Raw genomic sequence first — 22,288 nt, forward strand, 5'->3', positions numbered from 1 at the left:
CATAGATTCAATAGCCACCTGTTTAATTACGTGTCTTTATCAGACGATGTTTACATTCCAACCGCCTTGCGTATATAAAACAAACGTCAGCTAGTTGTGTAAGCAAGCCGCGGACAGCTATTCACGGTATTCAATGCAATTATGTTTTGTTTTAGATGAAGGCATACTTTTAAAAATATAGTACATCAGGCAAATTAGGAAATCTCTCCTTTGAGGTATGACCTGTGTGTCATGTTGGGCTAACAATTGTCAATATTCCGTACTTTTTGCTGTTGTTACAGTACGTTAACCGTCGTTGGTTATATTGAAGTATCTGATGTATATCAAATATTGAACGTTACACCCGTGGCGATTCTTAGTGGGAGTAAAGTTCCAAGGCAACCTATATGTCGCAAGAGGCGACTAAATGGATGGGGGAGTCATGCTCGGTGACTTGGTGGATACATCGTATCTCAATTGCATGGCTCGACGCTCATGATGATAATCACTGGAATTGTCTGATAACTCTCAATTATTTACAGACCGCTGTATTATAACGAGAATATTGCTGAGTGAATCGTTAAAAAAGAAGCAGTATATTTTATGATTTTGTTCTGATTGTCAATGTAACCTCAATTACAAACAGCCCCAGGTCTATTCCAGATCCTCATTCAACATTTACGTTATTAAGATGTAAGTATGAACGCTGTCTTCTGTAAACGATTGGCGATTTCATCTGAAGCTACAATTACTGGTGTCTGGCTCATGTACGCTAGAATATATATACTTTATTAATTATGTATTTATATTAGCACACTTGTAGTTCCCTGAGAGGGTGACGCACATCCAAGTATTTGAATAGCTAAAGGCTGCAAGGCCATGTGTCTTCTGGGATATGAATTTGGTTTATTCTTTAGGACTTAGTCCTATCGCCTTACGCCACCTTTGTCGTATCAGAATTGTATGGTAATTTGATAATTAGTCTTAGGTTCATGCATAGGCCTGTGCTGACATAAAATGTGTAAGGATTGAGATTATTAACGCTCGACCTGTCGACAGAATGTCGAATATACATACTGTAAACTACGGTTATAACGAACACGCTTATAACGAACTGACGGATATAACGAACTTTTTTTTTTGTCCCGACTATCTGCTGTATTATGCTGTATATATGCTTATAACGAACTACGGTTATAACGAACAAAAATTTGTGGTCCCTTTGAGTTCGTTATAACCGTAGTTTACTGTATTTAACTTAACTGACGGAACATAATATGGCACTATAGTTTCGAATGGCAGGGCCGAGATAACAATAATTCTGAAAAAGCGGGTAATATAGGAACTGTATATTAACACCCGCACTTACCGTTAAAGATTCGACGTGCGCTTCTAGCAACTGCTGATTTCGCACTTGGTGATGTTAAATATCGTTACAATAGTTTCCTTGTCGAAGTTTTTCTTCTTTTCTTCTCTTCTTCTTTGTATATGTAGTAATGGTGTCAGAGTATCACGTCATTTGGAGGTATTCAAGGAATATTGTGTAAATAACTCGTAGAGAGTCACCCTTAGGGCCGTATCTGGGACTGGATCCCATGATGATGGATGGCAAAGGGACACAACTCTGCGTCAATAAGTTATGTCCCTGAGATGTTTGGACTCATTTTTGCCTTAACATATCGACCCAGGCATTGAAATTATATAAGGTTCATGTGGTAGAATCCCCTGTTTGTCCCGATAATGATCCCTTCAATACCATGTCGCGTTCGTGGGTTTCACCACAGCGGTATAAATATACACGCGACCTGTTTTTGTTGGAGTTTTCCTCCAATATTAACTGACACACTGATATATAGCTAAAACACTGTTCAAAACGACGTTAATACACAACAATGCAAACAGTCCTCTCAACTAGGAAACAGAATACATATTACGCATGGCATTTTTATTTCCTAGTTCTCGGTACAAATTAATTCTATTGTTTGCGCAGAGATGCCGAGTTTGTCAGCACCATGCATGCATAACCGTACTGCTCATAGCGGCATTACATTCAACTCACTCACTCCTTTCATTAGCCAAGTATGAATTGTTCATTATTGGAAGCACGCATTGCCAACAGCAACAGCAAGTTGTTGAATTTGCATTGCCAACAGTAATGATCAAGTGTCACCAGTTTGATGCAAACGTTCATCCTTTGGATATCATATATAAGCATATGTGAGTGAGTGAGTTGGGTTTAACGCCGCTTTTAACAGTATTCCAGTTATATCGCGGCGTGCCAGCTTAATGTGGGAGGAAAGCTTGAAGTGATGCAAGTCTCACACTATTACCACATGTTTAATGAAATAGGATTACACAATAAATAAGGAAGATACAACAACCAAATTTTACACAGGATGAGGCACATGTTTCTTTCACTACAAACAATCTTTTAAGGTTCTAAGGGACGTCTGTGTCTGTGATAGCACTTTGCCAAAGTCAGTACCTGGTGTTACCACCACGAGCATCGATCACAGCTCTGCACCGCCTGGGCATGGACTGTATGAGTCGTCGAAACTGGCGTTGTGGAATCCTTCTCCACTCATCCTGCAATGCATGGTTCAGCTGTTGAAGCGTCTGTGGTTGAGGCTGTCGGCGTCGTACACGTCTGTCTAGCAGATCCCACAAATGTTCAGGGGGTTTAGATCAGGCGATTTGGAGGGCCAAGGCATCACATTTACATTTTTGTGGGCAAGATAATCCATGGTAACACGTGCAGTATGCGGTCTTGCGTTGTCTTGCTGGAAAATCTCTCTTCTGACGTCAATGGCGGGAATAAGGTGACGTTGAAGGATTTCATCAGGGTAGCGTACAGCAGTTAAATTTCCCTGCACGTGCACCAGATCTGTCCTACCATTCACGGACATGCCTGCCCACATCATGACACTTCCACCGCCGTATCAGTCGACTTCATGAATACAGTGTCGAGTGTAGCGTTCATTTCTCCGTCTGTAGACACGCATCCTACCATCATGGCGATACAGCATGGACCGCGACTCATCACTGAACCATATCCTTCTCCAGTGTACTAGGGTCCATGGTCGAACATTTCTGCTCCATTGCAGACGTGCACGACGATTATGTTGCCGCAGAACGGGCGCTGTATATGGTCTCATTGGCCGTATCCCATGCCGTCTTAGACGATTTCTGATGGTTTGCGCTGAGACTCTACGAAGACCAGGAACATTGTTAGCTGTGTATGCTGCACTGATTGTCCGGTTGCGTAGATGCAACACCCGCATGAAGCGGTCCTGCGCCGCAGTTGTGACCCTGGGTTTTCCACTTCTCGGTCGATCTCTTGTAGAGTTGTGGAGTATGTAGCGCTGCCACAGACGAGAAATGGTACTCTGCCTCACGTTAAAGTGTCTGGCTTCTGATGTCTGACTTTCTCCAGCTTCCAGACGCCCAATGGCTCTGATTCTACAGTCTTCATTCTTTCTACAGTCTTGGCATCATGAGAGTCACGTATACAGAACATCGGAAAGTGATTCGCAGCAGGACTGCCAAATTTTTATACCTATCGGTATATAGGTTAAGTAGCCGTACTTGCACGTGCAGCATGTTTACAGCTTTTTCTCCATGCAATTTCTCCCAGTTTGGTTTCAAGATGCTGTATTTTGGCGACAAGTCACCAAATGTTGTGTTCGGGTGCAATGAATTAGTGTAAAGTCAATATTCACAGTTAGCAATGACATTTATATTGAGTTCAAGCCTTCATCTTTAATAACAGTCAAGTTTGAAAAACAGATTTCAGCTATGCGTTTCTTTTTGGGGGGTATCCAAGGGACGCAACTCGCGGCGCCTTAGACGACTGGGCCACCCGTGCCCCCTATAAGCATATGTATATTTTTCACGATTTTATATAATACGTTTCATCTCTAACACGGAATATGGTTATTTTGTCACGCTGGTTTGAACTGCAAAGATACAGCTTCATTTCTCATTTGAAGCCCTTCTCCTTCCAGAAATGTATAACACAGGGCCAGAGCGCCAACATACCCAACTGTTAAATCGTTCCACAGCCCAGCTGGGAACACATCTTCGTTATCCTTAGCTATGCGGCGAGGATAAACAATTAGGATACGTACTGTTTTGTTTGCTTGACATTTTGCATATGAAACTGTTTCATGACACCTACTTGAACCAGAAACATATACGTGTACACACCTTGTTCTTTGAGCTGATACCTTTCTACTACGAACCAAGGACAACACGCGTACATTGCTCCTGGGGTAAACCCCCCCACCCCACCCCCCACCCCTCTCTCTCACACACACACACACACACACACACACACACACACACACACACACACACACGACAACCATAACAGTCATACACGGTCACAGTTCCAAGCACGATACAGTAAGCGGGTTTTACGCCGCCTTTAGCACTTCCCTCACTGTAGGCACGTGGGAGATGGATCTTGGGTCTAATGCACCAATCACTAGCTACTACATTCGCCGTCCTCTGACCATATGGAGGGTCTCTGGTATAGTTCAAATTTGTTGTTTGTTGTTTTAAGCCGCAGTCAGATATATATCAACTTCCTGTGTATAATTAAGTATGGGCCTTGCAAAAAAAATAGTTTATCAATGTCCAGCGTCATCGCGTTACTGCGATACACAATCAGCCAAGATCACGTATGTTAGTTTGCTCTTTCGACCATCACACGGGACGAGTTCCAATGTAAGATATAGTGCATTTATATTAGTCAATTAGTTAAAATGTTTGCAATATTAAATCCACATAGCGACACTTATGAAAGGGTAGGCTGGCGGCCTGAGATAGAGGGCAGGTGATGGGTGCGAAAGCAAGTAAACAATTATTTTCCTTCGACATGTGTGGTTTGAATGGAAACAAAGTAGTTTAGCAACGCATTTAGTTTTGGAATTGAAACTAATAGTTATGCCATATAGCTTCATTGTGCATTGTGACATCACAGCCATTATGACATCACATTCACGTACGCAAGTGCCCGATGCGACGTCACCCCCTGAAAATGTGATTTAGGCCAGGTTGACTTTTAACGACTGATTAATTCAGTGCATGTGAAGTCTAGACGGTGCATCAATAAAACGCGACAAAGCATAGCTGCATGAGCCGCATCCGATCAATGGCGAAGTCTGCAGACGGTATCGTCAACCCTATAGCCTAACGGCTAGCGTGTAGCTAGTCGTACCGTAACAGTATCTTGCCGGTGAGCAAGATGGCGGCCATGCTGCAGAAGACAGATTCACGCATATCTCTGGAAATACGAACAAAATCTGTAGAACAGACCCTCGTGCCTCTGGTGACCCAGGTAGGATAATTAATTACTACAATTTCCGCGTTGTGCGCACTATTTACGTGAACTGTATCTTCGGAAGAGTGGATTGATGTGCAAATGTTTACTCGACACCGCCTCTGCAGAAAAATACTCATTCTATGTTGATGATAAATTTGATCACATATGCATCACGTTTATTTTGTATTTTTCTCTACGCTTGGTTCATCTGATTGTCATGTTGAATTGTGCATCCAATGATTTGAAATATACTTCTCGGACAATTGTTATGTAATATTTGACACAGAAATGTCACCTCCCGCGCTTGCTGAATGTAAACATTAACAAACCACACCCCCTTCCGTCGCAAAAGGCAAAAAGACAATGTAACACATTATGGTTGGAATGTTGCACAATTTGTATTGGTGCCACGCCCGTATTCCACATGTACTAGGTGATACAACACTATGTTACTTCTAATGATTAATTTTCCTTCAAACACGAATAATGCGCCAGATATTGGGCATGTCCCATACAAAAGAGTTTTACAGTTTATCACACGAACTTAGGTTTTCTTTGATAGTTATGGTATTTAATAAGAAACTTCAGTTTTCTCCAAGACCATCCCATCATTGCCTTGTTAAATATAGGCAACCTACATCCAGAATATTGGTAGGTTCCTTGTTATTTACATATGTTGTCATGTGAGCAACAATTTACACATGAGTCTGGAGTAGAAGAGAATTCTGGTTGTTATCATAGTTATCAGGTTATGCTGCTCCTTGTTCTATCATTATTATTCGAATACAGATGAGTGTGTCATTAAGCCATGTAAGAAATTATAAGAGAATATCATTATGAAGTAAATGAGGACAATAAGCATAATAGAATAAGACTTAAGCAAGTGAAACTAGTCTGGATTTTATTATTAATAATCATAATGATGGTCAGTGGTTCTTTATTGATACTGACTATTAAACATGGCGAAAGGGTTGTAATTAGTGGTAACTTGTACCATAAATGGCAGCTCAAAATTTGGTTTGGTACTTAAAAGTTGAGGGTGCTACTCACTCTTTAATTATTTATTTTTATTTATTTTGTGGTTAACATGTTGAATGAGTCAGTAAGGATTTTAATGATCCTTTTGTTATGTTGGAAATGAAAAGAAAAAGTGGTAGCAAAAATTCAAAATAAAAATAATACTCTCTCTCAAAAAGTTAAGTTTTGACCTTGCTATCAGTATACGTGAAGTTCATGTGATACTCGTTGATATTTTAAAGTCCTACTGGGTATGTTTTGGTAGCATTGGAGTGAACATAACAAGAAGCTTCTAAAATAGAACCCTAAAATTGAAAGCCATCTTCCAGTTACTACAGCAGCTGAAGTGGTAAAAAGTTGGAAGTTTAGTCCCAAAATAAAGTAATATGAGAACTCTGAAGACATTCTTGGGTTGTGAAAAAGGCTTATGCATCTGGCGTTGTTCTTGTACACCTATTACAGTAGACAATGTCAATTAAGGGTGGCTTGTTAGACATTTCATCCTAAAAACACATTCTTGCAATTTCCAATGAACTTGTACCAAGATCGTGTGTTGTTATTGAGCTTGTGTCACCACAGATAGTGTTCTGCTCAACATGTTGAAAGGGGTTTTGCATAAAAAAGTTTACATTTTCTTTCAAACAAGCTTGAAATAAAACTGAACTACCTTGTGTTGTTGAAAGATTGATTTCCCACTCAAGAATGATTGAAGGTCAGATAGCATGAACCATTTTAATTAGTGTTCATCATGTTCATTTGTGTGTTCCAAAGCACTCATGTTTTACTCACTTTATGGCCTGGCAGGTTTGTTCTTTGCTAAATTTGACTTCTTCCCTGAAGGGATGTATAAACTTTATGAGGATATGAAGCACCATTTTATGAACCAAAAGCATTAAAAATATCAGTTTTGGGGGGAAATGAGTAGTTAGTAATTTAAAGTGTATGATCTTGTAGTATCAATACAGTAAAAAGTGTATCATTTCATCACATGAAAACTCACGATGAAGCCCTAATTGTCTGTTTAATTTGTTGGTATGGAGAAACCATGGACTTGTATAAGTTATATAGGTCCGTGGGGAAACTTAAAGTTACATATATGCTTTAAACCCATTTGAATATTACATTGATCATGTTGATTCTGTGCGGTGTTATATCAGGCCATCCTCAAAACACATTACATGTATATTAAACACATGATATTAAAAGCATCCAACATATGATTAGATATGTGACCTGTGAAATGTACCTGTGCCATGATGCTATAAACATAATAAGTAAGAGTTTGAAAGGCTTTTGTTGAACATGTTAAATACTGTTGACTACCAGTCATGTCAATTATTACAATCTATTATTTATGGTAATCTTGAATTTTTTGTCTGCAGCTCTCACAGTCTTAAGCAATAGCCTGCAATCTGAGTCTTCATATATTTTCTGTCAGACTTTCTGCCTTTTTTATCCAGTATGTTTCAGTATAATTGATAGTAGACGAAAATGGTTTTGACATTGGTTGGGCTCTACTCCAAGAAAAAATATGACCCTCTTTAGACTATTTGTTACCATGATACCTGAACGAGAACGTCAAAAGTTGAGTTTCAGGCAATGCAGTTTGCACTAAACTACAGTGTGTCATGTAAAGTTGTTGATGCAACTGTAACCGAGTACAGATGATCACTCTAATTGGCTGCGATATCATGTAACCATACTACACTCTGGTTTAGCTGTATGCTTAGAGAGGAGACAATTTACAAGATGTTCAATACTGTTTATGTTATTCAAATTTAAAGTTAAATCAGTTATGTCACTTTGTCAATTCACCCCGATTATGTTTCGAGCTTTGTCAGCACCATACCAGTGTTTGTGTTTGTAAACATCTAAGATCTGTATCATTCAGGGCTTTCCTCCCACATTAAGCTGACACACCAGGTAAGAACTGGAATACTATTCAAAGCGGCATTAAACCAAACTTACTCACTTTGTCAATCATTATAAGTTAAACACCACTTGGCAATGACAGAACTTCTCTTTGTCCACATCATTTACCTTGATGATAGAACCAATTTTATGAAAAAATTGTGTCACCAGTGGGATTCAAACCAGCGGAGTCTGTACCAAAGGCTAATGTAGTGTTCTGCCACAGCGACATGGGATTGTGTGAAATTAACTACTAAATATTTACCTACATCAGGTTTATTGTTATCCATTTATGAACTGCAAAATATGAGTTTTGTGAAGCTTTTATATGTTTCTCTATGCATTGTAGTGTTTGTACTTACATGTGATTTTGTAGCTTTCCATCAACGAAATGAACAGACAGAAAAGAAATTACTTAATGTTTTGGTGATTGATAAATGTGCTCAAGTTGGTCCAAAATGAATGGTATACTTGCCCAGCGACATGCATTTCATATCCCAAGTTGGCAAAGTGTGAGGTGCATGTGCAAAAGGCTCGGGGAACATATTTCACAAGCATCATGCATGGGTGACTCACACAGTGTCCTCACAGTTAAGCATAGAGTTCCTGAATATCTTTCAAAATACCTGGAACAACACAATGTTTTTAAGCATCTTAGGTGCTATAAGTGCTGGACATGGTTGAAATAGGTTAGAGCACATGGACTATGGTGTGTAATCAACGATTTCAACGATTAAACATCAGGTCCTCATGCTCTAAGTCTAACTTATACTTATTAATATTAAATAACACACAACATCTTGTATATATATCATAGTTTGTAACAACAAGTAGTGTTTTATCAAAATGTCCCATGATATGATAATAGTCAGTTACCATGACCACGCTGATGGGATGTGTTATTGAACTGTTGTTTGTAACATCAGGTTTGATACTGTTAATGATAATGTCCTGATTGTGTATCATGCAGAACAATAACAACCAACACACACAATGGGTTGCTCTTTGAATAGTTCAATGATTAATGGCAATAGCAATTATCTCTACTTGGAAGGCAATGAAAAAATGATTGTCCTAGTTTTCTGAAAAATCAGCTTATAACTTGAACATTTTCATTGGTGGTTTATCACCAGATGTCTGTTGTAACTCGACAGGTAGATATTTTGACATGTTTGCTACGCATCACAAATTCTCCACCAGAGACAGGCACTTATGTCAAACACTAATTCCAACTGAAATCATTCTAACAACTGAACAGGGTTTCACAGTATACCCAGCAAGTCCATCTTTACTCATCAATATGAAGAAACAAAAGAAAGAGACTGACCTGTGTGTTGTGTGTGGAGCTCCTGCCGGGGAGTTGCAAGGCGGCCCACCAAGAGTCTAGGAGTTCCATTATGCATAACCTCTGGTGGTGGAATGCAAAAAAGTGACTTTAGGTGATATGGGCATGGAGAGTTTATCATATTCATCATGTTCACAGGAGTGTGAACTTTGAGCAAGGATCACACTGATTCATGGGGCTATGCCAAAGTTCAGTTTAAGTTCAGCAACCACAGCCGGACATCACATATTTCTTTCATTTGCGTATAGCATGTTAAGGTATTGTGTCATGAATTATCACTATTAATAATTTATGTTTGTTATGTTGGTTTGTCAACATCATGACCATGCTCTTGTCATTCACCAAAGTGGTAAATGTTGCAGAGGACCTGCATCATTTCAGGTCCTCCTTTCAAATTAAGCTGTGATACCAAACTCTCTTACTCACTCACCCTTTTTGTTTAGAAAACATTTCTGAAAATGATGTTGTAAACGTCACTTTTACTAGGTTCAAGGTTTCAGATTGGGTCATTATGTTGGATTTTGACTGATCTTGATCATGCTGATTGTCTTCCAAGATATTCTAAAGATCTTTCTTCAAATTTGGTCATGATAAAATCATAAAAATTCAATTTGTCTCGCAACAGCTCTGAGGTAGTATATAAACATGTTAATTATTCAACTTGTTGAAGGTCCCAAAATGGTTATCATGGTTATGTCAGGTGTTAATGAAGAGGTTTAATTATATTCTTTACCAGATTTGCATATGTTGCAAATGTGATGGATTTTGACCTTGCTAATCCTGTGGATGACTTCTCAGTCTGGTTTTGTGATGAATTCACATGGGAAATCCTTGGTGAAGGATCCAATTAATATTAAGTTTTGAAACACGATTAAGCTTGATGCGGCAAGTTAGTTATGCAATAATAATAAATTATTTGTGAAATTGGTAATCATAGTAATGTGTGCTGTGGGCAGAATTTAATCAATATATCATAATCTGAAACTAGGGCACTCAGGACACTACACACTGTTGGCAGGATTCTTCATGAATTCTGTCAATGAAGCCATGTTAACAACAAGATTATTTTGAAGGGTATTGGGTGGCTGTGGTCTGGTGAGTCTGTGTGTCTGCACTGACTGCACTGCACTGATGATGTAAGGTGTCCACACACTGCTGGCACTGATTGATGCTTTGAGGAATCAGGGATAATTTGAGAGTGAATAAGTGTTTAATGTCCACAACCATTTCCTAGTTGTGAGTAACCTATTCTTTATCATGTTTCTGTTTGAGAGAATATATAGAAAATTGTAGGTTTACTGATCAGATAAAGACACATTGCCCTCATTTGCTGGTGTTACAATATGACTTAAAATATCATCTGTAATATACTGAACAATGGATGGATCTTCAATTACTTGTGTCAGTGCACTTATATGACAACATGTTTCTGTCAGTCCAAGCAATGGAACCATATGTGTGACTGAAGATTATGAAAAATGTTAGACCTGCCAAATTATCACGACTTACGTGGGATATTCTTCCTATTTTTGTATGAGGGTTTGTATGAGAGCATGAAGAAATGTACATCTCAGTGAGTGGTGAGACTTGCCAAGAGAAATTACCTGATATCCGAGACTTCATGTAATATTATACTGTTTGTTGCTGCCCAAGGCCTGATAAAATGCCAAAGACCTCCCTTATTCAATCAGTCCCATACTAACCCATTGATAAAGAAATGCAATGAGTAAGTAAATCATGGCCTTTCTACAGATTATATTTTTTCATTTAACATCTGACTCATAGCCTCTGCTTGCTGAAGTCCCAACAATTTCCCCAAACAGGGACCCTTTTAATTATTTTATCCTTGCTTAATTGGTGTTGCATTGCAGGATGAGATTGATGAAGGTTTTAATGATGTGGTTTGTTGGGCCGAAAGTGACTGGGTGCGCCATGTTCCAGTAGTTATCATGATTATCTTGGTGTCCCTGACTGGCAGTCATTAAGTCTGGGGTCACATATATCGGTCTAGTTAGACACACTGTAGGAAATGGCTGCTTTAATTTATGCTATATTAATGACTTGAAGCTAGGATCACATTATAAAGCGGTATGAGGGATTTGGGTTGAACCTCACTCAGTGACCTTTGAACATATTGAAAACATGTTTAAAGAATGTATTGTGGAAATGTAAATTAAATATGCTGTATACGTTTTGTGTCTTTTGTATGAAAAATGATTTATTTTGATACCACTGATTTGCAGGTGTGCTTTGAGTCTAGATAGTCTTCCTTATGATCAAATGGGAAAAATAAAATATATACTTGATTGATTATGTTCATGGCTCCTTTTAGCATTTGGCTAGAACCTGTAATCACTTACAACTGTACAACTGTAACTGGCCATGTACCTGTTGTGCACAAGTTGATTGAAGGCCTACACTTGGTTTTTGTCTTGATCATGTTGATGATAATGGTCTTGATCATTGATCATGCTGTCAGGCTGATTATTTCACACCTCCATGATGTCTGTTATTAAATGATTATCTATAAGATAATTTAGGTAGTCATAAAAAGGGTTGCTCAAATCTGAACTCTTTTTTTCATGCATTTACAATATGATAAAATAATGGTATGACTGTGCAATTGCTGACACCTCAGTTAGGACATATATATTTTTGTATCCTGAACTTGTATCATGTGTATTGTGCTGAGTTAAAAATGGCAGGTGATTATTAGCTACATCGGTATTGAGAATGATGATATGGATTTGTGTTTTGAAAGATTATATTCAGTGCTGTGTAGTCAGATATGTAGCCCGTCTATAATCATGATAATTGCCAAGTTTGTGCCCTGATCATGCTAATAGAAGGTCACACACACACCAGTCAAATGCAACCATGGCTATATTGACAGGATGCATGTCAGTTCTTGTCCATCATTGATTGGGGGCAGATGTGCACATCCACTCGTTCAGACGAGCAGATGATGACAAACATTGTTGGTTATGGTACTAAGCTGTGTTGTACATTACTAAAGCTTCAGAAATTTAGGGTGATTTAATCATTTCAAAGACATGTTTATTATCTTCATGATCATGGTTATATGCATCTCTCAGTGCACAACACTAACACTGGTCCACTGGTCCGAGTCTAGTATATTTTCTGAAGGACCAGTAAAATGAAATAAATGGTGGTCCGGTGGTCTAGTGTTATTTTGGGGACGAACAAAGTAATTTAAGTGTGTACGACTTTTTAATTCAGCAATAGATTGAGTCTAAACTATAAGCACCATTGTGTCTTGTAGAGATCCAACAGGACCAGTAAATCTTTTTTGTTGCTGGTCATTTGGACCACTGACAACTTTGGTCAGTGTCAAGCACTGTCTCTCAGAAAAGCTAACTTACTGGTAGGACATGAGGATGTTTTGTCCACTTTTCTGTTCTGTATTGTACTGGGGAGTGTTTTCTATCAAGTCATACTTCTGTCTGTCAACTTTCCTCTTGGATCTCAGACAGTTTATCTGTATTTATTGAAAAGTTTACATCAAGGTCTTCTTGACCATTTCTGACTACAATTACTATCGATGAAGTGTGTTAACATGGTTAAGTTACATTTCTTTCAGCATGTTAGGTAATGAACATGATGAAGGTAGTGATATTAAGAATAATTGTGGGTTTCAGATATTTTCCTGGTAAAGTCTACCATGTATACCACATCAGTAAGCATCTGTTTGTAAGAGATGTCATCTATATTTCACAGCACATGTAACTGGATGCTTTTTCATTCAAGAATGTTAAGCATTTGCTCTGTCTAGTAGGTAAACTATAGAACCTGGTGGCTCTGCTTTGTTGAGAACAGTAATCAAGAATTGGAAGTTAATGCTGATATGGGGATTGTTTATTGAGTCAGCACCGATTTCCATCCTAATCATTGAATGAGGCTATTATGATTATTTTGAATTTGCTTTAAAATCTTTAATGAAATCTGTTGAGTAATATTGCTTTCTGTATCACAGCTGTAACAATTTATATTTCAATGTATTGAAAATTGCTTCCAGGCCTGATAACTGAAAGGCTGCAGTTGTGACATTCAGAGGAAGGATTATTAGTAGCTATGCTCTCCTTGGCAAGCCATCACCAACTCCTTTGAGAATCGATACAAATCAGGAATATTTGCCCACCCTCGTCATGTTTGTGTCTCTCTTCACATGTTTCACATTTGAATTTATTCCATTGTGTCTTATGAAGAAATTGATGTTCACCACTGTCACACAAAATTTACATAATTGGGATATAATTTGGCAACATTGTGTAAAAACAATAGTATACTTTTTGCTAAATTGGATTTGTGATTGAAGGAAATTATTCAATTAATTTAACATTTCTACGAAAATAGATCATTGGATGTTTTTTTATGAATATAGTTTCAGTGTGTTATCATGGTTATAGTCTTCGCTGAAATAATTTTTCCCAACCTTTCTGCATCATGTATATTTAATAGTGATAAACATCGTAAAATGATTTATGGTTTTTGCCAAAATATGCAGTGGCGGATCAAGAGAGGGAGGGGAGGGGGTGTCAGGGGTGGCCAACCCACTCCTTTTGAATGTCTGATGACATTTTCTATGCACATTTCCTACCATGATAACAAAGTCATGGTGTTTGGGTGATAAGTAAACTGGTGAATTATATATGGGCATAAGTGAGTGAAAGCAAGCTAAAAATAGCTTCCAATTTACAAGGATAAGGATTAAGAAAAGAAATTGTTTTAGCCCCAAAGTAACACAAATCTTTTTCTATTTTTTGAGTAGGTTACCGGTGTTGATGTTATCTCTTCTCAAGATACCTAAGCACAAAACAATTTCATCTCCGCTTGTGTACCTGCTGGAAGTAGATATCTTATGTTTGTGCAGCCAGTCATCCCTCCATCAATTATCCATCACTGCTTGCTTGTGTGTGCAGCTGCCTGGAGAGCAGTGTGCCATGTTGCACAGCCATTAACGTCACCCACTTACAGCAAGTACAGCCTGCACAACAGTTGGATTGTATGGGACCGCCTCCATGGTGTTGTGGTAGAGCCTCTGCCCAGAGAGCAGAAGGTCAGGGATTTGATCCCTGGCCACATCATACCAAAAGACGTTAAAGATGGTACTTGTTGTTATCCTGCCTGGTGCTAAGCATTAAGGGGGTAAAACCAAGACTGGTTGGCTTGGCATCAGTATACTGTGTCTGAGTGGGGAACTGTAAATCATGAAATTAATGCTTCGCCAAAAAGAATGCGAACACTGACCCCTGGCGAAAAATGTGACTCAATATGAATGCGATAAAAGCGACTATATATAAATGCGATAAATGCGACCCAATATGAATGCGATACGTTATGGATATGTTATCTAAAGAAAATGTCCTCTGTCAGGTTTACAGGATAATCTTCACCTTAAACCAACCTTACATTAATCCAATCACACACCAAATAGAACTGCTTACTAGCGCTGAGTAGTGTACTTCCGCTAAAACAATACATGCGCGCTGGCTCGTGTCGGCCTTTGACACAGTCACAAAGAACAAAGACACTGTGTTGTGTGGATGACGTCTGTCTGGACTTGCAGGTGTGATCAGTGGTGACATAAGTGAGTAGAACTGTTGTCTTGACCCCAGCAGTGACCATGGTGACAATTCACAGGATGTAATTAGTGTTTGAATGACATTGTTTATATACTTGTTACAAGTGCTGCTCAATAAACAGTGATGTGGTATACATAGTTGTTTGTTTTCAGCGTATGCCTAAGTTGGTATTTCTGCTTTCTAAAATGTCTTATTGTTGATATAAATGCGTTGTTTAATGATGCTAACCAAGACCACTCGCATTCTTCGCATTTATTTCAAGATTTACAGTATTCATGTTAACCTGTGGCATGTTATCTCAGTGGGCTAGCAATATAAAATCGGCATTAGTCCGGACTAGTACTTAATTTGGAGAAAAAATCTGGCATACTTCAAAATACCAAATTTGTTCTCCAAATTAAGTAAGCCACCCTAAAAAGCCCCACCTAGGTTGCCTCACCTTTTCGGACATACCCTTTTTGACCAAACACCAAATGGCCTGGCGGGCCTGTGCGCGAAATATGCATATGTCGGAACGCGCACGTTAAATTCCTAATTTTATGTAAGTAAGTAAGGACTAGTACAAGTAGCCAAACACACACTTGCATGCAGGTTGCTAGATGAGGGCAATAATCTAGAATGCGACGTCAAACCCCATTTAACCTCAGCTGCATTTTATGGTCAATGGTGACTCATTCTGCATCAGGGGGTTAGGTTTTGGTGCGAGTGTGTGTGTGTGTGTGTGTGTGTGGTGTGTGTGTGTGTGTGTGTGTGTGTGTGTGTGTGTGTGTGTGTGTGTGTGTGTGTGTGTGTGTGTGTGTGTGTGTGTGTGTGTGTGTGTGTGTGTGTGTGTGTGCTTGCAAGCATGTGTGTGGGGTGTGTGTTGGTGTTGATGGGTGAGGTGGGGGGGGATTGGGGTGTAGGATATAGGATGTCGGTGTGTGTCTGTAGGGGGGTGCTATTATGACATTTGCCTTTATACTTTTCATAAAGACTCCAAGATTTGTAGATGTAGAAGAGGAAGCTGACATGGTTGAAGGTTTTACTGCTTTCATGTATTGATGGATGGAACTGGATAAGACCTACTTGTCTAAACTAAAACTGTCTGCTGTATATCAGTTGTTCCCACATTCCCTAGTATATTCATGTAACAGTGTGGTAACATAATATGACAAAACCATGAAACTGACACATATCAAATTGCTTGTGGCCATCCATACTAGTTATTCTTACCGTATTCAACATAATTTAGGCTGTGCTTCAATAGGAGTCCTCACATTGCATGTTATTTCACTCAGCCATTGTTGAAAGAGGCTCAAACATGGAACTGTTCAGAGGGACCTATAGCATGTATGGTATCATCTTGCAGAAAGGAACAAACAATGCAAGGCATAGTATATCATTTATATCATGGTATATATTCAGCATGTTTAGCAAGTATAGCTAGTTTAGCTTCATCAACAGTATAAAAAACAGAATAGATATTTCTACAATGTTCTAGGCATGTATCATTTGACATGACTGGTTTAGATTAATGGTAGTGATCAAGGGTTAACCATTTTGTACCCCAAGGTATGAAATGAATAGAGAAACTTATAGCCTTATCTTTCCAGAAGAGTGACCACAGAACATGCAAAGCATCAAATAAATTAGCTGCTTGTGTTTGTTTGCAGAATGTATAAAGCATTAGTTCGTTTACCAATATGTTGTGACAACCTGTTGATCCGGATGGTCGCATTCCAAACAGTGTTCGTAATATACTTTACTGCAATCTTTCCCTGTTTTTCTTAGATGTATATTGACCAATTTAATTAGAATTACTACTAAAACATTGTCAGAGTAAACACTGTAACGCTGATAATTAAGAGTTAAGACCTTGCGGGGACCTTGGTTAGATAAGGTGGATCAGGTGGGTCAGGTTGGATGACTTGGTTGATTATGTGTCATACCTAATGGTGTGGGACTCACATAATATTAAAGACTGGTTTGTGTGGACTAGACTTGATTATTTGCAGGCTACTGTGATATAGCTGTAAGTATTGCTGACTGCAGTGAAAAACAGCAAGCAGACAAATCAACAAACAACGAAAATATTAAGTAAATTTTATCATAAGCCTTAAACTACATGGCGTACTACACCTAGACAATGGTAAACATGAAAGTAGACACGAACCATCTCATGCTAACATGTCAGCTCATGAATCATTGGCCATGCATATCTCACAGGAGACCATAGATGTTGAGAAAAGGTTGGCTTCTTTACACATTTGCATCATGATCGTGATGATGGTTTACAACCTTCTTTCATCATATATGTGGAATCAAAGAAACTTATTGAAGAGTACAGCAGCTGGCATGCCTTGGTTTCATGTGTTACCTTGTTTACTTCCATTATGCTTTGATAAATGATGTGATAATTCAATTCTATGAGTAAACAGGATACTCAGTGTCTGAAAGAAGGCAACAGTGATGATTGTTTGTCATGATGTGTATTCCTACATATAACATTTGTATAAACCCATCCCATGTATAATATGTTGAAGTTGGGGTTCAAAGTCACTCACCCTACTCACAAAACATCTCACACAAGGGAAGCATATTATTTTGTCTAACTCACTCACTCTACTCACACAAGTGAAGCTTATTTTTTTGCATGGCCAGCTTTGTGATGTACCAAAATGGAAGATGTAATGTAGCTCAGCCTAAATATGTTAAAAGTTGGGGTTTCAGGATAACAATCCAAGATAAATCCGCAACCTGTCAGCTGAATGATGATGTTAATTGCTCTGTTGCTGTCGTCTCCAGATCACAACCCTTGTCAACCATAAGGAGAGGACTAAAGTCACAGACAAGACTCAGAGAGCTTTGGTCCGAGTTGGGGAGGCAGTCAATCTCGCAGTCGAGCGCTTCACTACCGTAGGCGAGTCGATTGCTGTGGAGAACCCAGAAATCCGAGATGACATGTGTGAAGCTTGTCAAGAGGCTAGAATAGCAGGTAGGAGTGGCACCAGTGGGGTTGGATAATGCACCACTTTGTCTTTTGCCTGATCGTGCCGATGATGCATTATCACATGGTGACTGGAGTCTGTTGTGACATGACATGTGATGCATTACCACATGTGAAGTAGGATGGAATGTGATTGATGGTGAAAGGAGATTTAGATTAAGGATGGTATTGTGAACAATTGTCACTGACACCTCTGTCAAGGGCTTGTGTCATGTTATGGCTGATGTTATGTTGAAGTCCAACATTAGTACTAGTACTTGTGGAGAAAATGGAATGATATAGAAGTCATGATTTCATAGTTGCCTTTATTTAAGTATATTCAGCAAAAAAGGGAGCATTGTTCTTCTTCAACCATAAATCAAATGTAAATTGTTTATTCTGTTGGATCACTAATTTCCCCTTTCGGTACAGTCAATCTTTCCTTGGCAACGCTGCAGGTGATCTGCAAAATTGTTTTTTGTTGTTGAAAGTACAACTTTGAAATACAGTCAAACCCTGTTGTCTTGAACCCCCTTGTCTCGAATGCACTGATATATAAATGTATGTTAATTTTATGATTTCATGGATTTCAATTGATCATCCAATATACAGTGAAGACACTCTCACCCTGATCATAATCACTGGTGACATCACAGTACACATGTTGTCAATTTGCATAACTGGGCGACAGAAGAACATATACATTAGTGAACTCAATAATTCATCTGAAAAATCCTATTCCATATCTTTTGAAAGATTATTTAACTTACTTGTACGAAGGCACTGTCACTGTCATTGTATTGTCACGGTTATTATACTGAAATATTGGTAAAGTGGTGAAGATAACAGAGACGCTGACTGACAACATGTTATGGCACAATCCATCAGTGTCCATCAGATATGTTCCCTATTTTGAAAGTTTTTATATTCAAGACATGCACCATATCAGTCAAGATTTGCCTCAGTCACTGAAATGCTGAACAATTTCTTTTCTTCGATAGGCATATATGATAGTGTATTACCCCCTCCCGCATCTTCCCGAGGCAAGAGAGTTAACTGACTTTAAAAGTCCAGTTTCCACCCTTGCCAAACTAGCCTGGCATTATGGAGTTAGAATTTGGCTGGACTAACGAGTCTATGCATAGTCCAATCAAAATCGCGCATTGAAATAGAAATCCGGCTCATAAACTGTCATGCAGATTTCGTTCGATTGCAGGATTTGCAAAGCATATGCACTGCCAACTCGTCAACAGATATTTTCGAAATCTTTTCATGTTTTTAATCAAGGTGCACACGTGATTTGATGCACTTCGCGATGTAAGACCCGTTTTATCACAATATAGATCTTGATTATCAATTAGATCGGCTTGACTGGGAGCCGCCATTTTGTTTGAAGCACATGCAAGTGATACGAGAGGTGGAATCTGATTGGTCCATAGGAGAGGCATAGAAGGGACATAACTCGAAAAAGCCACTGGTGGCGCTACAATTGAGCCCAGGAACTCCAGCCTAGTTCGGCACAGGTGGAAACTGGACTTTTACAGTCAGTTAATTCTCTTGCCTCAGGAAGATGCCCCTCCCATTACATTTACAAGAAATAGTATCATTTTTAATACACCAATTGTATTTGTAGTTTTCTTAGTAGCCCATTAATCAAAGAATTGACACACAGTTGCAATGTTTTAACAATGAATTGACATACAGTTGCACTTTAAACAAAGCGTTGACATACAGTTGCACTTTGAACAAAGAATTGACACAAAGTTGCAATGCTTTAACAATGCATTAACATACAGTTGCACTTTGAACAAAGAACTGACACACAGTTGCAAGGCTTTAACAATGCATTGACATTCAGTTGCACTTTAAACAAAGCATTGACATACAGTTGCACTTTGAACAAAGAACGGACACACAGTTGCAAGGTTTTAACAATGCATTGACATACAGTAGCCCATTAATCAAAGAATTGACATGCAGTTGCACTTTGAACAAAGAATTGTTTGCTACTGTTCGCGATATTTAACCATTGAGAAATGTTAATGTTATGCTAGCAATGTATGCTATTTCTGTGTACTAGGTGTATGTTATTTCTGTATATCCGATATGTATGTTTTTCAGTACATCAGATATGAATGTAACAATCTCATTAAAATCAGAACTTTTACTCTCTGCATGAAGATCTGAGGATACCTCTGTAGACATGTAGAACAGCAAAAGGTTGCATCAGGTGAACTTTCTACTCGGATGCTTCTAAATTCTCAATGTGTGAGCAATGCATTCAACAAAAGCATCTCTGATTTATGTGTCTTTAAAACAAATATTTAGGAAATCCAAACAACAGTGCCAAATGCAAACAAATAATGCAGCACTATTATATCGTCTTGGATATTTTATAGATTATGTCATTTCTGAGTGCCATGGCATCAACACACAAAAGAGTGAAGTATCGAAAGTATATTTGTGTTCTGTGGCTATTTATATTTGGCAGAGATCACAATTTCCAAATTGACATCTGATTGGCTCAAGAATCCATGTGTGCTTCATTTTGATTGGGTGGTAAATGATTTGATTTTGATGTGATTGTGAATATTAATTCTGTATGTCAGCTATGTATTGTATTTCTGTATGACAGATGTGAATGTCATTTCTGTATCCACTGTATGTGTCTGTCCAGGCTCCAGCATCCAGACTCTTACAGCTTCAGAGCAGCCCAATGATGGCACGCCAAAGGCAGTGGCGGACAAGACCGCAATGGTACGGGCAGCGAGGCAGCTTTTGTCAGCCATCACTAAAGTGCTGCTGCTGGCAGACAGGGTGGTGGTCAAACAGTTGCTCATGGCCAAGGACAAGGTAATCTCACTTTCAGATCTTTTACTTTCACTGGTCCTGGAACATGTCATCCTTGAACATGTCATCCTGGAACATGTCATCAGACACTTATATTTTCTCATTGTTCACCTAGGATTTTGTAAAGGAAAAATTGTGGAAAGTCTGCTGACTTGCCTAGTGGAATTTGAAACAATAGTGCTTTGGCTAGATCTGTCCAAAGCTTTCTCTCTGAACTGTTGTTATGCCCTGGTATTCCTGGAATATCAATTTACAGTTACTAGTCTAATCTGTTTGGCCAGCACTGTGACAATACTATTTTTTTCAGGTCCTCTTTAGTCTAAACAACTTAGAGGATGTGTCAAGTTTTCCTGATTTCGTCTCCGGCTTCACACAGTTTGGGAAGGACATGGTGGAGCTGGCTCTACTGTCTGGGGAGAGACAAAATGTGAGTCTCTCACCTTCATGTGGCTGTGTAGGGTGGGCATAGACAAAATGTGGCTCTCTCGCCTTCATTGTGATTGTAGGATGGGGGATAGACAAACTGTGACTCTCTCGCCTTTATTGTGAATGTAGGATGGGGGATAGACAATGTGTGTCTCGCCTTCATTTTGGCTGTGTTGGGTGCAGATAGACAACATGTGTGTCTCTCGCCTTCATTTTTGCTGTGTTGGGTGGGGATAGACAATATGTGAGTCTTTTGCCCTCATTGTGGCTGAGTAGGATGGGGGATAGATGAAATGTGAGTCTCTCGCCTTCATTGTGACTGAGTAGGGTAGGTATAGACAAAATGTGGCTCTCTCACCTTCATTGTGATTGTAGGATGGGGGATAGACCATGTGTGTGTCTCGTGCCTTCATTTTGGCTGTGTTGGGTGCGGATAGACAACATCTGTGTCTCTCGCCTTCATTTTTGCTGTGTTGGGTGGGGATAGACAATATGTGAGTCTTTTGCCTTCATTGTGGCTGAGTAGGATGGGGATAGACAAAATGTCTCGCCTTCGGACAAAATGTGAGTCCCTCCCTTTCATTGTGGCTGTGTAGGTCGGGGATAGACAAAATGTGAGTCCCTCCCTTTCATTGTGGCTGTGTAGGGTGGGGATAGACAAAATGTGAGTCCCTCACTTTAATTGTGGCTGTGTAGGGTGGGGAGAAACAAATTTAGTAGGGATTCAGCATGTTCAGTACTAATGTCAAAGACTTCACAGGATTTCCCATTGTATGACAAGGACAATAAGGGGATATTACTTTCTTTTCAAGTTAGTTCTTAAATAACTTAAATGTTTGTGAATGTAAGATAGGATTTGTATATGA

At 39.0% G+C, this 22,288-nt stretch overlaps 1 protein-coding gene across 2 annotated transcripts in view; it reads left to right on the forward strand.

The window, feature by feature from the left end:
- The first annotated feature begins 5,076 nt into the window (after positions 1-5,076).
- LOC124132127 (alpha-catulin-like) overlaps positions 5,077-22,288 on the forward strand; it is a 44,176-nt gene continuing 26,964 nt past the window's right edge. The window contains exons 1-4 of one of the 2 annotated variants that reach the window (XM_046495813.2): positions 5,077-5,320; positions 17,966-18,155; positions 20,824-20,999; positions 21,304-21,423. In XM_046495813.2, the coding sequence (XP_046351769.2) occupies positions 5,228-5,320; positions 17,966-18,155; positions 20,824-20,999; positions 21,304-21,423 (579 nt within the window). In that variant the 5' untranslated portion in view covers positions 5,077-5,227. The remainder of the gene's footprint in view (positions 5,321-17,965; positions 18,156-20,823; positions 21,000-21,303; positions 21,424-22,288) is intronic. The other variant, XM_046495814.2, reaches the window with a different exon arrangement.

Source organism: Haliotis rufescens, unplaced genomic scaffold (genome assembly GCF_023055435.1).
Source record: "Haliotis rufescens isolate VD_foot unplaced genomic scaffold, xgHalRufe1.0.p SCAF_4, whole genome shotgun sequence".
Lineage (NCBI taxonomy): Eukaryota > Metazoa > Mollusca > Gastropoda > Lepetellida > Haliotidae > Haliotis > Haliotis rufescens.